This window comes from Phaethon aethereus, assembly GCF_964289735.1.
Source record: "Phaethon aethereus genome assembly, chromosome: Z".
Taxonomy (NCBI): domain Eukaryota; kingdom Metazoa; phylum Chordata; class Aves; order Phaethontiformes; family Phaethontidae; genus Phaethon; species Phaethon aethereus.
The window spans coordinates 23,902,435-23,920,230 of record NC_138577.1 but is presented as its reverse complement, the minus strand read 5'-3'; the positions used below and the strand labels follow the sequence as shown (position 1 = coordinate 23,920,230).

The 17,796-nt window shown below is 39.2% G+C and overlaps 1 protein-coding gene across 2 annotated transcripts in view; it reads right to left on the bottom strand.

The window, feature by feature from the left end:
• Positions 1-17,796, bottom strand: part of ZSWIM6 (zinc finger SWIM-type containing 6) — a gene marked incomplete at its 5' end in the record, with an annotated part of 118,998 nt that overhangs the window by 18,727 nt on the left and 82,475 nt on the right. For both annotated transcript variants that reach the window (XM_082012959.1, XM_082012958.1), the window contains 4 exons: positions 1,301-1,447; positions 4,448-4,594; positions 4,875-5,051; positions 6,641-6,820. In XM_082012959.1, coding sequence (XP_081869085.1) covers positions 1,301-1,447; positions 4,448-4,594; positions 4,875-5,051; positions 6,641-6,820 — 651 coding nt within the window. The remainder of the gene's footprint in view (positions 1-1,300; positions 1,448-4,447; positions 4,595-4,874; positions 5,052-6,640; positions 6,821-17,796) is intronic.

Sequence of the window (17,796 nt, the reverse complement as noted above, 5' to 3'; positions counted from 1 at the left end):
TTTTCCTAACTGCAAAGAATCTGATTTCCAATTTGTTTTAATTAAAAGTTCTTCCAGAATTGGTGGACACAGGATTATAAACTTATTGAAGAAAATCTAATTGAATAAAAGGAGTTTTGAGACAAGGCACCAAGAAGATTGCAGATGTGCATATAAAAGAGCTGCAGGTGGAGGGATGAATCCAGTTTCTGTCCACACAGGTGGTGATAAGAAGCTGCTGCAGAAATGGAAAGAGATTAAGTAATTAATCAGCTAAACTCCTGGGAAGCAAATACTGAAATTAAAATGGGTGTACGCATCCTATCGTAAATCATGTATTAATGCTGCGACACTACTTTCCAATTCATAACATCTATAGACTACATATGTTATCAATGTTAAGTGTTCTGTCAACAATTTGAAGTATTATGTACACTTGTAGCTAAGAAGTCCAAAAACATCCTGGGCTGCATTAGGAGGAGTGTTGCCAGCAGGTTGAGGGAGGTGATCCTTTCCCTCTGCTCAGCACTGGTGAGCCCACACCTGGAGTGCTGTGTCCAGTTGTGGCTCCTCAGCACATGGATATACTGGAGCAGATCCAGTGCAGGGCCACAAAGATGACTGAAGACTGCAGCATCTCATACACCAAGAGTGAGACAGGTGGGATTATTTAGTCTGGAAAAGAGAAGGCTCAGGAGGATCTTACCAAAATGTATAAATATCTGATGGGAGAATGTAAAGAAGACAGTGCCAGACTCTCTCAGTGGTATCCTATGACAGGACAAGAGGCAATGGGCACAAACTGAAATACAGGAAATTCCACCTGAGCATAAGAAAACTTTTTTACAGTGAGGGCAACTGAACACTGCAAGAGGTTGCCTAGAGACGCTGTACAGTGTTCACTCTTGGAGTTATTAAAAACCCAGCTGGACACAGTCCTGGGCAACCTACTCTGTGTGACCCAGCTCTGAGCAGAACTGGTGGACTAGATCTCCAGAGCTGCCTTCCAACCTCCACAATTCTGTGGTTGTGTGATTTCCTGCAATTTCTCAGGAAGAAGACAGAGAAATGTGTGGGGAAGGCTGCTGCTATAAAGTCCCCTTTATTTCAAGTGTGAAATACAGAACTGTCTTCAAGAATGAGTAACTAGTAATTTTTTAAGTGTTTTCATATTTTACTTTAAACATTTTCTCTCCCTTGTGTTTTCTTAAGGAATGCAAATATGAGTTCTTATACTGTAAAAACCCTTTGAAGCTGATTCAGAAAGGCAAGATAGAAAAATGCCTCCATATAGAAGATTGCTCCCTTTGCTTGGCCTTACCCATGAAGTCTGAGAATCCATGGAAACTCTCATCATCCACTCTGCAGGCTTCCATCAAGCTACTGAAGAGGGTGCCAATGGGGTCCAAAGGGTGTCCTACCCAACCTTCAAGATTTGTTATTGAGGTTACTCCTCTGTGGAGAAGTTCTGTGACAGAAAAGATGGAGTAAGGAAGGAGGGAAAGAGAGCACATGTTAGCCCCTCATAACAATTATAAAACGCTGTCAGTACAGAATTCAAAGTATTTCACAGTAACTCCTGCTTAAAAGGAAAAAATAGTATCTTTCAGGGAGAATTCATTGCCATTTGTGAATAACAGGAAAAAAAGAAAAAGAACGAAGGCTAAACATTTTGAGCACTAGCAAAGTGTATTATGGGTCAAAATTTTCAACTGCAATGTCTTTTGAAATCTTACTCGATACCAGTAACTCTTTTGAAAATGTTTGCACAAAAATTACAGCAAAGACTTTTTTGTTAAAATATTCACAACAGTTTCTTCACTCAAGAAGATGCAGTACCATTTTTACATTTTAAGTTAATCTGATGCACTGAAATAAAGTATTTTAAAATATGTTCCAATTTCATAAATAAAATATGAGCTTATCCTGCATCTAAATATTTATTGAAGTAATAAACTAAGGATGATAGCTCCTTTTAAAAAACAAAAAGTTTAAATGAGATACATGAGGAAAAAAATGTCCTTTGAGTAGATAAAGTGCATTTTCTATCATCCTAAAATTTCGGTCAACAAATACCTCTATGGATATTTTTTTGTAGCTCTCACCCATCATTTGGTTAGAACATTAAAAAATGGTTTACCACAGTGCATTGAAGGAAGCATGGTTGTGGTAACAGATTTGGTTAAAGATTCCCCAAATCCTTTTTTTTTAATAAGAATCTTATGGCAACAGCTCCCCTTTGACTCCAGCTCACAATATTTTTCCTCCTAGACACATAAACACAACTGAATCATGAGATACAGACCTAATATGGGTGCCCATTTAAAAACTGTACACAAGCCACTAGGGATGCTCTGTTTCTCTGCCCCTTCCACACTAACTTCTGCCTCTGCTCTCTCTTGTTCACGAAGTGCCATCTTTCTGAGTAACTATATGTACTATCACAGAGCTTTTAAATACTGCTTCTTGCCTATTTGCCTTGTGTGGAGCTACAAAATTAAATATGGACACACTGTCAGGCAGGTGGGGCTTTTTTAAAGAATCCGCTGATACGTAATATGAAACACAAACAAGTAAAGCATTGTCTTACTAACAAATAGCATGTACTCAAGATGACAGGCAGAAGCAAGTAATATTACCAAAAAGGATTAATCACAATGACTTCTTACTGAGTCACTTATGTTCTGTTTATTCTATTGTGCCTACTTAGGAGCTTCACTCATGTCATGCCAAACAAAGGCTTCAGTCCTCTAGTCATATAGACATTTAACGTTAAATCACGCAAGTGGTTCCAGAGACGTCAGATCAGTCATGTGAATAAAAGCTAAGTAGAAGCACGTGGTTCTCATTGAACTAAAACCTAAAGCTGGGATGTAGCTGCAGAACTCATCTGCTTATGGAGAAGACCAGCACATTTTGCAGTAATAAAATTTTTAAAATTCCACACATAAGAGGAAAAAAATAAAAAAGCAGCAAGTGACAACATAGAAACGACAAACTTCCATGTTTCGAAGTAGGATGGATTGCATTTCATACACTCCATTTTTTATTTATAATATCATAATCTATATGCAGTTTTCTATAGAAACTGCTCCCAGGGAAAGGAACTTAACAGAAGTATTGAATGCCTAGAAACTGCATTAGCAACTGGAAATGGAAAGGAGCACTACTACGACCAGCACACTTGCAGCAGACCCTTCACACCTGCCGTTGGTACATACAGACATACACACACACTGACATACACCCTCCTCTTCTACCCGCCCCCAGCCCCAGACACCAGAAAAGCTGCAAAGTTTTTAAGGGAACACTTGTTAAGGAAAGATACATTACATGATAAAAAGACTTCGCAAATTCTCCTAAGTAATAATACAGAGTGCTTTTAAGTTTTGCCCAAATCTAGGATACACCACAGCGCTCAAGAAAAACTCCTGCCTTGAGTACTGTGGGAAAAAATAAAATATGGAGCCACATAGGAACTGCCAGCTAATATCTTTTCAGTCAGGTGTCTACCTTGTCTTCCAAATGCTCATTTCTGGGAAAATATCTGCACACACACTTGAAATATTTGCACACATGACTTCATATTGCTATTTTTGCCTACAATGCACAAGGATACACAGTTAAGAGCAGCAACAAAGATCTAAAATAAAATTTGGATAAGGGATTCTTGTAGCAGCTGAGAAAGTAATTCCAGTTTTTCCACGTGCATTCTTCAACCACAAAGCCACCCCCTTCTTCCACTGCCTCTTCAGACTAACAACGTATTTCAGTGTAGGATTATTTTGGGTAGCAAGGATCACATGGCATAGAAACTATATCTGAAGGAGAACGTTCCTTCAAAAAAAAAAAAACCACCACCAAAACCAGGGGGAGTGCTCATCAGAGGAACACCACAGAACATTTTATAAAAAGCAGTTTCAAAAACAAAAAAAGCAATCCACCTCTATGCTGGAACACTAAAATTTTAAGCATTATTAAGACACTCTTTTGGAACAAGCTGACAAATTTGACTAATTTCTGTAGTGCAGACTTTGCCTCATTGTTACCCTCAATGTCAACTTTACGCTTACACCTCAGAAATACACAGCTCAGCTAAATTATGTGCCAGAGAAAATTTAAACACCTGACATGTCAAATGCAAAGCTGTTTAAAAGCCTGTAAATTACACAGGGTGAATATTTTCACTGTGTAACCAAAAACCCTGATTGGGATAAAGGCCCCATCACGCCCAGACATATTGCAGAAGGCAGAACAGAGCCCTCTCCCTGCACAGCTCACAATCCAGCTTACAGAAAACGCCTGACATCCAGAATGTGACATGACCACTACGAGTGTTTGGACCGAAGAGTTAAAGTCACCTCTTTCGCCTTAGTTTCAAAACTGGTTCTCTCATGCAAAGTTCCAGTCTGGCGTTATTGTCACTTTTTTTGCATATCCTTTGCCCTTCTCTCTTCCCCACATTTACCTTTCTTCTGAGCGCGGAACGTTTCCAGCTGTTTCTGCTGCTGGCGCCTTAGTGTATTAACAATAGCTATCGCTAGCCTCAGTGCTTCCCGTGGGTATCCGTGAGATCGTAGCGCGTCCACCCTTGCGCAGGCTGTAGGAACATGTTCTAAAATGGAGAAAATAATTGAGGAATAGCAATGCTTCCATGTCCGCGATGGCCTGTTTTGCTAGGTTGCTCAAAAGGGCTTTTTTGTTTGTTTGCTTCTTGCTTTTAAAACTACGCAAAAGAGACTTAAAGGACTACTTCTGAGCCAGCGCTTCAAGGGAGCCTCTGTTCTTTTTGCCAGGCTTTTCCTTCATCTCCCCACCATCCCCCCCAAAATAATGCCATAGAAAGTGAACAAAGCAGTAAGTCATGGAAACGTCTTTCCGGTTTAGCCACTTACCATGCCAGAGGGGCCATCCGTGAGAGTCAAAGAGCGAGTTTTCAGTGTCGTCATGGTAACAGTAGTTGGTGTATAGGTCACTGCTGATAATGTGCTGTAAGTGGCTGTCCTGCCAGTGCAGATCGCACGCCTCAATGGCCCGAGTGAACACCGTCCGATGTGGCCTGTTCGATGAATCTGTCATTTTCACAAGTTCAGAAAGCTGCATCAGCTTTTACTTATTCACATGTGAATCAGTCATTCACAGCATTCTTGTCTTCTTCCTATTCACCAACCCCCACTGAGGGCAGCCTGCCTTGCCCCCTCTGTGCTGAGCAGCCCGCAGATGACGTTTCACACCCTATTATTACCCAACAGCTCAGACGAAGTGTGTGCCATTCACTTTCCGTTCAGAGAGAGAGATCTACAAGCCAGCATGGCCGATGCTAAACAGGACTTTGCAAGGAGAACAGCTAGAGATAAGGACATTCAACAGCACGTACAGAACTCCCCTAAAAACAAACTAGAAAGTACATGGCACGCAGCTACTTAAGCATCCCCAGCCTCCCCCCTCCTCAGACCCAGAGCTGCCAGGATGAGGGACAAATTAACATCGCATGAAAGATTTTTATTTGTTCTCTGAGAAGTGACATTAACTTGCAGCACTTGTATAATTTTTTGTGGTCATAAACATATACAAATACTGCACAGAAAGTGAGGCACTGAGGCCACAGGACTGACATAATCCTTACTGGGTGTCTTCCTATGGCAGAATCTCTGCCAACATGGCACTGTATCTATGAACATCTAGATGCTGTGTCAGAGTTATCACTCGCCTGCCCAGGTTGGGCTGAACATCATGAGATACAGAAAGCAAAACACCTCTGTAGGGAGTTATATGCTGAATGAACTTCTGTGCCAGGCTAGCGGAGAGATTGAAAAATGAACCAAGTCTATATCCTTCAGAGGTAATCTTCCAAAAAAAAGAAACGAGGTAAAACTCACCTAAGTCCAAATCTGCCACTTCCCAAGCATTTACTTTTAACATTATCATAATTATATGAAATACAGATCAAAATACTGAGGGTCTTGAGGATTAAGAGCATTTTTTCCCAGGTAAATAGCCTGCACCTTCCCCAGTTATTAGATATCTTTGCTTGAAGAAGACTGGACAAAGCTTCTGTCAGATTTAATAATTACATTCTAGATTAGGAAGCATGGTATCGAGTAAGAAGAGACACCTCCTCCAAGATGGCAGGGTCTGCAGCCCCCATACACCTGGCAATGCAGACTGCACATACAGAGCACATCTCACAGATAGCTGCTTTAGTTTCGCACACACTCAAGTTTAATGCAGTTGCAACAGATCTCTCTTTAAATAGGTATCAAAGGCTTTGTAACTGCAAACAAAATACAAACCCCAGCATCAGAAGAAATACAAGATTATAATCAAGCAAAGAAACAATAAGCTTTTACAATCGACTTTTACATGACATACTTCAAGGACATCCAATTTTCATGCAACAGTTACTTAGAGGCATCAAGTGAAAAGTTAGAAGACCTAACTAAACACAAATACTTGCTTTGAAAACATTGCAGCCCCAGCACAAAAAAAAACACTTATTTATCCTTTCTGCAAGGATAGTATTAGTGAAATAATTTTGGCTGGTCAATCCTCAAGAAGGAAAGTACTTATCCCAGGAATGAGTGCTGAATTCTGCAAGGCTAGAGTATATAAGATAGAGGTTATATTATATGTTGCAGTCAGTGCATATGTTTAGGCTCACCTTGGTTAGCATTTGCACCCTGAGGCAAAGCATTGGTTAAATTGGGCAGCTCGTTTCCATGGTTTCCATCTTCCCAGGGACAAACATCCACACTGTTCCATTTTTTCAGCTGTTTTAGCCAACTGGCCTTCTGCTCCAACTTGCAGTGGGGATTTAAGACTATACACATCCACAGAGCACCTGATTTTAAAAAAATTGCTAAATTATGTTTTCTATTAAAAATGCAGCAGCCAATGACTAATTGCAAACTTCTACACTGCAACAGTTTTTCTCCCCTCAAAGATTACACTGCTTGCTTCCCAGCTACGCCTAACACCAGGCAGACTGAATTCCCAATGCAGGACCTTGGAGCTGGCGTGGCCCATCTGAAGCAATTGAAAGAAGATGCCAAGCCAACCTTCTCAAAAGGCATTAAGAGGTCTTTTGTATTAGAAAATAGAGTTCACAATGTATGGCTCATCCGACAGGAACATCAGTCAAAAGCAAACAAGAATTCACATAAAGTTGCAGCAGGAATTTACCCAAGTTTTTCTTCTGATTTTTGTATCAGAAGCAAATGTTGTTTTCTACAAACAAGAATTATGTTTCTTCCAGCCTCACATTACAGGAACCAAAGAAGTGCATTAGTAGGTATGTATTTTGTAAACATATAGAACCCAGCAGAAGTACTGGGTTCTCATTCCCAAACACATCTGGATCTCAGAGATCCAGAAAACACTGGTTGTGTGCAGTCTAATAGGAATAAGGTATTTTTACTGCAATTACTTCAGTAATTTGGTTATACTAGAAGATTTGTTCTATATTTTCTGTTTAGGGAGCTCAAAGGGAAAACTAATTTGCGCTGACATTTCACACATACCATCACTTTGGAACCTGCTCCCTGAGACTATATAGCAGTGCAGGCATAAATACATCAGTGTCTCCAGCAACTATTTTCAAATGGAAAGATTTTTCTCTAAATCAGCTGTCTCTTCATCAGTGTGAACTTTGACAGAAGCATGAAGACATCTGTAAGTACTGTTTAGCAACAGTTCATTTGCTCATTAAGAACGTGCCTTATACACTACAAGAGATTTAGAGAATATGCTTAAAGTATGCAATCTTCATGACAGGCTGAAAAAAAAAGAATAAAAATGCAGCTGGTTCTTCTAGGGTAATAAAATTATCACATTCATGTATTCTTTTGCTAGCTAAGAATGCAAAATGGATACCCAGAGCACAGGACATCACATTGCATCCATTCCTAAAGTAACTCAGCATGTCGGTATGCCACAGCTTGATCCTTAAGGTTGCAAGTCCCCTGCTATTCAGACCAACATGGTATGAGGAAGTATCATCAGAGAAATCTGAAATCCACAACAAAACATGATATGGTACAGTGCAGAACACCAGAGAGACACTACACTACTGCAGATTATTACTACACTGTAATTAAATACAGTACAGCAAGTGTTTTGGGTTTTTGGTTGTGTGTTTTTTTTTTTTAAAGTGTCTGAAACTTGCTGTGGGAGTGCATAAGGTCAATACTATTTTTAAAAACTTCTTTTAAAATCACATCATATTCCTTTCTATAGACACACTCATCAACATGCTTCACACTCCAGAGTCAAGTTACAACTGGGTCTTATTATTAAGCATCAATGCATTCAGCATTGCCCAAGACAGAACAACTATATTTCCTGCAATCTGCCAAACAAAACAGAAGATGGAGCATACTGGAAAGCCTTGGAGAATAGTTAACTTGGGCTTGCTTATTTGTTTTCAAAATCAAGTATCACTTGAGGGCACTAAGGAGACATTGTATCTCTCAACATCTAACAAAAAAAGTCGATTTAATACTTTGTAACCAGATTCCCAGTGTTTTCAGATCGAAGCAAAAGCAAAGTGGGATACCTGAACTGCGTTTGGTACGTTTTTCAACCATCCAGCAAGGCAGAACACAGACTACTTATTACACCATGCCCCTACAAAAGCAGGGGTCTTTTCTTTTCTACCTCTCAGAAACACCACTAGAGGCAAAGGAATTCACTCGCCCGCTTCAGAAACTCCACTATGCGTGTGGTACATCTAAGAGGCAGGAGACAGAGGAGATATCCCAAAGTACGAAAATCCTTTAAAAATTTTTTTGCTTCAAAAGAGGAAAAGTATGTCAAGCATAACTAGATTGTTAGCAGCGATTGCATCAGAAACCCAGGCTATTTTAATGCAAATGAAGCACAAGGGAAAAAAGTGTATTTCTAATAAACCCCACACAAGCCACTTAAAATTTCAATAGAGCCCAACTGCACCCTGCACCTTCAGGGCGAGCCCCATGCACATCTGAGATCTCGTTTTCATGGCTGCCCAACTCCCTGCAGGAAGAGGAGTTGTGAGACAAAACTCCCCCTCGAGAGGGGAGGGGAAGGGAAAGAGCCTCAGGCTCAGCTCCTGCAGTGCCACGAAGGCTACCATCTGGGAGAAAGATGCATAACGCCAATGACCCCACACTCTTCAGCCTATTTGGGTTTCTAGGATTTTTGGTTGGGGTTTTTTTGTGTGCCATTCCCCGCCCCACCTCCCCAGCCTGTGCGTGTTTGCCTGTATTCATTCTTCTTACTCCTCCAGCTCCCTAAGCGCCTTCCCCCTCCCTTGACATCTGCTCCATTCTGGCTCTTTCCATTCACTGGTTCCTGTCCTGCTCCCAGCACTGAAAAGTCTGAGTAAAGTGTTCACTTGTGCCCAGATTTTTACCACATGCCAACTGGAAGGAGCCTGGAGGATATTCTTCCTATTTCACTCCCACACTGCTCAGTGGAAGCACCCCTGAGCTGGCCCTTACATGTCACCACCAACCTGAAGGCTTACACTGCCCTCAAACAGGAGATGCTCTACTTTCTGCCCAATGGCTCCCATACGGGGAAACTGCTGATGACACTTACCGCTCACTACAGATAAGGCTTATGGAAAAATGAAGAACGGCTACTTATAATTTGTGAGGAAGCTATCTAAAGCCACTTCCAGGAACTTCAGCCTGGAAACTGCTGTTGGGAACAGTCTATACTCAAAAGAATTTTCCCAAAATGCATTCCTGGTATTCTCAAGTTTACCTGTTTGACTAGATTTAATGATGTCACCAATGCCACCTGCAATGTGAACAAATGCCTCATTAAGTGGGAAAAAAAAAAGACACAAAGACCACAAAGAGAATGTGTTTGTGTTTACTGTTTTTCTCTCTAACAGTGCACTCTTTTCTTCTTGTCTCCCTTTCCCCAGCCATCAGGTATCTTTTCATACTGGTTCTCATCAGGCTGACATGTCTTCCCCCCCAAACCACATGCTACTAAACCAAAAGTAAAGTTCTGATTTGGATCCCTTGACTGTGACCTATGCCTTTCGAGCACAAAACTCTTCAGAGCACAGTGTCAAAATTATCACAACCCAATATACAAAAATTCTCCCCGCAGAAGATAACTGGAAAATAACATATGCTGTGACTGCATTTTGATACTAATTTCACAAGGGAATGAATATTAGAACTGTCATATTGCAGTGAGGAATTGCCTATTTTGATTCAACACTAATCCTCTTGACCTGGAAAAAGCCAGCTTTGCCAAAACAAGCCTTTGGTTTCAGACAGTCTTCCTTTTGAAAATGCATGGTTATCATTCATCTTTACCGTGCCTCACACCACAAAAAAAAAAAAGGTTACATCACTGCTTTACACAATGCATGCCTGCCTTGTACATACAAGGGAACATCAGTACTTTTGTGTTTCTCAGCAGACATCCATACCTTTGAATTCATGGTGGACAAAGGGACAGCATGCCTTTACTTGATTAGGATTTAAATACGCAAATCAAAAAACATTAAGAAGTACTCAGTCTCTGTAAAAGTAGATGTTGTAATACTTACATATTCTATGTTTTCTTAAATCCCATTATGTCTTGCCCCAGAATATACTCTTGCACCAGTATATGGGAAGGTGGTGATGGGAACAGTTTTAGTGGGGGGCTAGGACACAGACCGTTGACTGAAGATCCAGCAAACAATCGTTGGTCTCTTTGATTAGTCTCCCCAAGAAATATGCTTTTCCTAGAAATATTATACTACCTTGTCAGGGCTACTGTGTAGCTAAGCTTGGGTCGCCATTTCCTCATTTACAAAACCTGTGTAATCAATGGCTGAGACTTGGCCTTTGCTTTGGAATTTTACATTTAATATACTTAAGATCGATCCATTCATTTGCAAAATTAAAGTATGCAAGAAACAGATGCATATCTACTGTGACATTTCTTTGCCCTTCCCATTAATGCATATCTCTTTCTTAAAAAATAAAAACCCATAAGCTCTGTTAGTAGCATTTGATCATTTCAAAGAAGACTGAGCCAGGTAATCAGGATCATTCCCTTTGTGCAACACACAAATCGGCTTCAGCACTTGCTGCACACTTGCCACTGTGCCCCATTTGAGGCTAAAAAAATTCTATTACAAAAGCATCATTTTCCACCATTGGAAGAGCCAGAATAGAAACAATAGTAGGAGACAGAACCTATGACCTCTTTAAAGTAGAAGTGTCAGCAAAGGATTTTGAAGTGGTTTACATCTGGTTTTTAAACACATACACACTTGCACCTGGACAGCCACTTGGAAACCTCAAAGAAGGTAGTGTTATGGTATTTATTGCTTCTCAACGAGGACAAGTGTCTTGTCCTGAATGCCAAGAATGACTGGGAAAGCCACCTCCCTCCTCTAGGCATGGAGAGATCTCCATTAGAACAAAGCATCATCAGAAGTCCCACTGGAGAATGCTCCAATAAATGAGTTGCCTTTATGGAATAGTGAAAATAGGCAAAGCACTTCAGTGCTGTTCTCTCCTCAGTAAGAACCCCAAGGAAAAGCACATTCAGCATTCAGCTGGATCCAAGTTGCAATTTTATTCATAAAAATTCCTTAATGCATTCTGGTTTCTCTGTGCAGCCTTCAGAAAAACAGACTTTCTATGGGTGCTGTGTTTCTTGCAGAACAGAATGTTTCATTTTGCTCTAATTCATTCTTTTACTGAATTAAACTTTGATATATTGGTCTTGACAAGTGTTTCATGCTGATTGTATTGTGTATGATAGTATAATCACTCCCCATGCATTTCACACTAGCTGGCTGATTAATGCAATAGATTACCTGCAGCACTGAGAGCAAGAGGGAGTCATTGCCCTTCTGCACACTAAACTCTAAATGTACATTATAGGGAGTGGAGGCATAACCCATAGACAAAAAAAAAAAAGATGCTTAATTCCTTAAATTTCCCTTCCTCTCGTGCTGCATACTGCTGCTCCAAGGGTATAAACATGTACATGTATTTGTCTGAAAGGAAATGGGTCTTTCCATATTGAGATTCTGTTGTAAGCCATCCAACTACATGCTCTGATCTCGTGTCAAGTAACAAAAAACTCCTGCTCTTGTCTTCCTATGTTTTTGACTTTTAGTACAATGGAAAAAGGTACTAACCAAGCACTTGTGTCATTTTGCATGAGCCTGTTGTTCTGGGTTACACCTATTTGAGTTTGTTTTAAAGATGGCTGCATCTTTGCAGACACTGCCATTCGACCAAAGGGTTTCATGTAAGAAATTTGCTTGAAATGTGCCATTTGCAGTAGCACAGCCTAAGACTACAATTTCCTCAAGAGAGCACTTAGGTCTGTCACATGCCTATTAGATGACCCTCTATGCACCTATAGTACTCTATAACCTAACTACTGCAGCAAGCCATGGGCTGCTAGTCTACAAAGCCAGAGGAAAGTAAAAAGCATGTGCAAATCAAATCTCACTGATTAACTTCCCCAATATTCACAAAACTATTCATTCTTTTGTTCACAAACAATCAATTGAAGGTAAAAGCATTGCTAATACTAGCACAAATAGTACAAAAATACTCCTTTATGAGTATCTTAATATGATTTTTCAAAATTTTTTAGTAGTTGCCAGTATTTACTTCTAGGTGGTGAATGAAGTGTGCTCCTGCCCAAAACAGAGATCAGACATTTCATCAAATATTTTAACTGGTAATACACTCTCAGCAGTCACAGTCTACTTTCACAGACTTTGACAATTTTCAGGAGACAAGTTAATGCGACTAGTAACTACAAATACACTAACCTATCTCTACTTAAATTTATCCTTGAGATGGGTGAATTCCTCAGTTAATTATTTTAGGAAGATGCAAAACTGGAAAGTGTGAGAAGTTCATCAAACAAGTTATTCATAAAAGGGATGAAAATACCTGTCATTTAAATAAAAAAGTGGAGCAAGTGCAAACACTCCCTTGCATAGTGGGAAGTTCAGAAAAAAGTATGATTGTGACAGCTATGCTCACAGAATGTAAATAACCCACTGTAACTGGCCAGAAGAACACATTCTGATTGTCTAGTCTGAATTCCTTCCTACTCTAAAATTTCCTGAGTGACTTTTGTCTTCCAGTCCAAAAGTGATTGCTGAGTTTTTACAAAAACAGTATACTTCAATTAAGATATCTAATACAAGAATCTAGCACAGCTCCTGGTTACCTGACCTACTGCCTGGCTACCAAAACTCAAAATTCTAAGCTTATTTCTACCTTTCTAGTTAAATTTGTCTGGCTCCAATTACAATTTTCAGCTACCTTTTGTTTGCTTGGCAGAAGTGTATTCCCTATCATTTTTTTAGTCTACGTAGGTGTCTTAACTTATGAAGGATTTCTTTGTCTTGCTTTGACAGACCTGAGTAGACTGAGATTCTTGACCCTCTCATTTTAAATTACTTCCCCAATTTTTCAATTATTTTTCCAGTATCCATTCAAGTCAGAAAACTGGAAAATGTCACAAGGCTAGATTTCTGGACCACAATAAAACTCAGAAATCAGTGAAGATTCAATAATTCCTCTCCATAAATCTATTACTTCTCTCTATTTTTGATACTTACTAGAAGTGGTACTGGAAAATTACATGGCAGCTTAATGTTACTGAAGTATTAAAAATAAAGAGTGAGAGGAAGGAAAAACAAATAACACTAACCACCAGCTTGGGCTCATAGTACAATTCTGCCCTTAATCTTTGCAATCACAATTCCACAGTTAGAGCGGCAATGAGTTTTGTACCTGATCCAATACAGAACAATTTTTTAAGACAGTTGTAAGTAAATCAGTTCAACAGCTTTGGAATAAAAACTTCAAAAACTGTTTTAATGTGAGTACTTCAAGCAATTTGGCTCCTGCTGTAAAAGTACCTTCCATCTAACTGAACTCAATGGAAACCCAAACTTTCTGTATGGCATTACAAATAAGCCCCTCAAGCTATGCTTATAGACTAAAGTTAATTACTTTCACCATTGTTCCTCAAATCTGCTAAGTACCACAGGAAAGAATACCCTCTTTGAAAATGGCTCCCACTTACTGTCATACTCTGGTCTTATATACCCTCATTTCAAATACCATTACAGCACATGCCAATAATGAAGGAGGAAGGAAATCATCCTCAGGGAAGATGGACAGAACCCAGCTTCACCAAACTGCAGCCTGGATTCATTCACTGGGGAAATGAAGGTGACAGCAACAACCAAGACACTCCAGAGCCATGACAGCAATTTCTTTAAGTTGTCCTCCATAACTCAGGCCTTAGAGCAGCAAAATTGTCTTACGATGCTAACTCAGAAGTACTGTTAATTTAGTGTCTCCACTAGCACAAATCATTCAAATACACTGACGCATATTGATAGCTTATTCTGTGAAAGAGCAGATGTAATCTTAAGTGCATGAACTGAAGGCACACATGTTTTATAACTGTATGGCAACAATACAATGGCAGCTCAGAGTAATCAAAAGTAAGAGCAGGATTATCAGTTAAGCAAAGACAGCCTACTGGGTATAATGCAGTTAAAGACACAACTATGTGTAAGATATCACTCTACCTAGAAGTCCCACGATGAAAGACCAAGGGAAATGGTGCAAAGCATGGTGCATCCCACCTCTTTTGAAACATAGGTATTCCTACAGCTTTCACTTCAAGGCCAGAAATGTACTATGTGCAACTGATTAATCTAAACTTAGAAAATAAGATTAACTTCAAATTTCTACAGGTGCAGGGCACTGGTACTCACCTTAGTTTTAAGGCAGAATAGTTAGCTTTAAAACTGTAAAATTAGTTTTAATGCAATTAGAACTCGGGATACTCAAAGAAATCATGAAAATATGAATATAAGCTTGGCACTCAAATTTGAAACTTAGAGCCTTGCTGTACCATTTTCGAAATATCACAAAATATGAGGAAAAGTGAATGTTTCTAGTGCATAGCTGATCCTAAAAAGGTATTACATGAAGTATGCAGCTCCAGAAAAAATGGTAATGGAGCACAAAAACTGTAATGAATGCTTAGCTTTAGTGATTCTTTTTCATGGCAGAGTGGAGTAGTCATCAAATCTGGTATCAGGAAGGAATTTCTCTAGGGGCCTACTGGCAACAAATCTAGCTGCTTTTGTCCTTTTTTCCTTAAATACTAAGCAGAGATAATCTGTTTAGAACAGCTGGCATGTCCCATTCATACAAGTTTGTCTCTAATTGCAAAGGGAAGGAATGCCTGAGATAGAAATATAGATTGACAACAGCTTCATTGAGTTAAGGTTAAAAGAATCTAACCAGGTATTTTCTAGAGATGAATATAAACTTTTATCAGAAAAATTCAGAGTGATTTTCAAATGAAAAAAAGCATTATTTAACACTCAATCATTAGTTTGCTCATGGCAAAATGGTAATTAAATCTGTCTTAATTAATCTATAATGATTCCTTGCCTAAACTCAACATTTAGAATTAAGTTTTAATAGTAACACTTTACTCCTCATCTAAAAATTTAGGCATAATCCTTCAGGAAATATATTGTACTACTTCTCTACATGACATGAACATGTAAAATGGTATTTTAGTTTTAAATTTTAATACAAAAACATATAATCTAATGCAGAAAGTGGCCAAAATATCAGCAAATGTGAACTCAAGGTAGACCATAAGGCTTTCCAACATTCAAAAAGCAGCCCACAACAGGGCTACATGCCAGTGAAAAACTACTAAAACTACTAGAGCTACTAAGGCAAAGACATGTTACTCTGCTCAGGCAATACCTTTATGACAACAACCCGTTTAGTACGCATAACAGAAAAGATTCTAAGGATGTCACTCAGGAAAGCTTTATCCCATGAATGAAGCTCATGGCAGTATCATGAGAGGTTCCTACACTTTAAGACTTTAGACACCAACAAGTGGTTCATGTAGACAGCAGAAGCTCATACATTAAGATGTGGAGACTACCCAGCTGAAGTACAGAACACCTTTTAAGTTATCCTCAACATCATAAAATGAGAGGACCAATTGAAACCAGGATCAGCATGATGTAAACCCAGAAGACATTCGCCAATTTTATCCACTTCCATGCCTTCCAAGTATTCTTTGGACACACCTTCTTCCCAACAACCCAGTTGTCATATTTTTGTTCCAGAACAAACTAATCCTTGACTTTAAAAAAAACAGCTCTTCTGCCCCTTAAACAGTTCCTAAATATCAAAATGGAGGGAGTCTACCAGAAATGTTTGTTTTGAAACATGCAAATTATGTGAAGTTTCTTCACCACGAAGGCAAGCATGAGGATATAAAGACAATGAAAACAGTAGTTCACCAAAAAACATCTGATCCTGTAATCTACATGTTGACAAGCTGTTGGGCTCCATCATGCCACCAAGCAGTAGATACTTGTCTTAGATTCTTCTACTTGACTGCTTTCATCAGATTAAGCATCTGGGATTTAATTTAACAGTTTCAGCTTTATTAAGCTGTCACAAGAGCAGGCCCGCTTTGATAACAGTAGCTGCTCCAATTATGGCTTGGTTTAGGGTTGACAAGTATAATGATTCATTCGTGGCACATGAGAAGCAATAAAAGGTTGTTTTGCATTACAGCTTTAAAAAATGTGGGCACTTTTTTCATTTAATTTGTCACTTAGCTTTTGCTAAGAGGACATTTAAATTGCAGTAAAAGGCAAATGGGGCTTTTAGTTTAAATGTAATCCCCATATTTAAATGATCTGTAATGGTGCAGTGTTCGAGTGGGAACACTATTGTTTCACAGTGGGCCCTGATGGTGACATGTGACATTTGTATTCAGGTCCTGTATTATCCATGTGGCTAAAGGGCTTCCAATTTCATTTCACAGCCAGAAGCCTGCAGAAAACACCAATTAACTTGCAGATCCCATTTGCCGACAAAACTCAGCCTCTTCCCTATGTCTGGCATCTGGCAGCACTCAACATTTAATTCCAAAGCAGAGCCTCGCAGCCATCATGATCACTGGGCTGGGGTACAAAGTCAAATCTGCCCCTTTTTTTAAGGAAATCTTTTCACTTTTGTAGAGAACAAGCAAATTGTACTTAATTTTTCATGGATGAATTTTAACAAATTACTGCTGTAGTAAGATTGCATGGTCCATTTTTTCCCTCTCAGACTACAAAGAGGGTTAACTGACCTTTTCTTCAAAACAGAGATCTCAGCTCAACAGGCATCAGCAGATATTTACTGTGCATTTCCATAGCCCCCCATTTTACCAATGCAATTTAATTAAAAAGGCAAACCAAGGGGCTTCAGATAATTAATAATTCTGAACTCATAGTCACCAAGAGTTAAATACTTAAAGATCAGCATGTGAAATTTACCTACTGAGACACCATTTAAACAGCAACAACATGAAGAATTCCAACTCTGCTCTAAACTCTGGAAAGCACATTCATGTATTACTGTGGCAAGTTGGAAGTGTTCACCAGTGCATCACTGAAGTTACACCTAAATTCTTCTAGTATGAGAAGTATATGAGCAAGCCTTATAGCTTTGACCTGTAATCTTGATCTTTCCAACACTACACCTTTGGAGTTCCATAAGTAGCAGTTAGCTCAACATATTCTTTGATGTACAACAGGGGAATGTGCTGAGCATAATTATTATATTCTTCCTCCTTATCTAAAGGCTTTAAAAAACAACTAGCGAGTTATGCATAAGGCTTTTTTGTTAGCTTGAGGCTTCTGAATCGTAAATTGCTTATGGAATTAGGACTTTGTATTAGAAAGTCACCAGGTTCATACTTAGATGTGAAGTATTTCTGGGTTTGGATTTT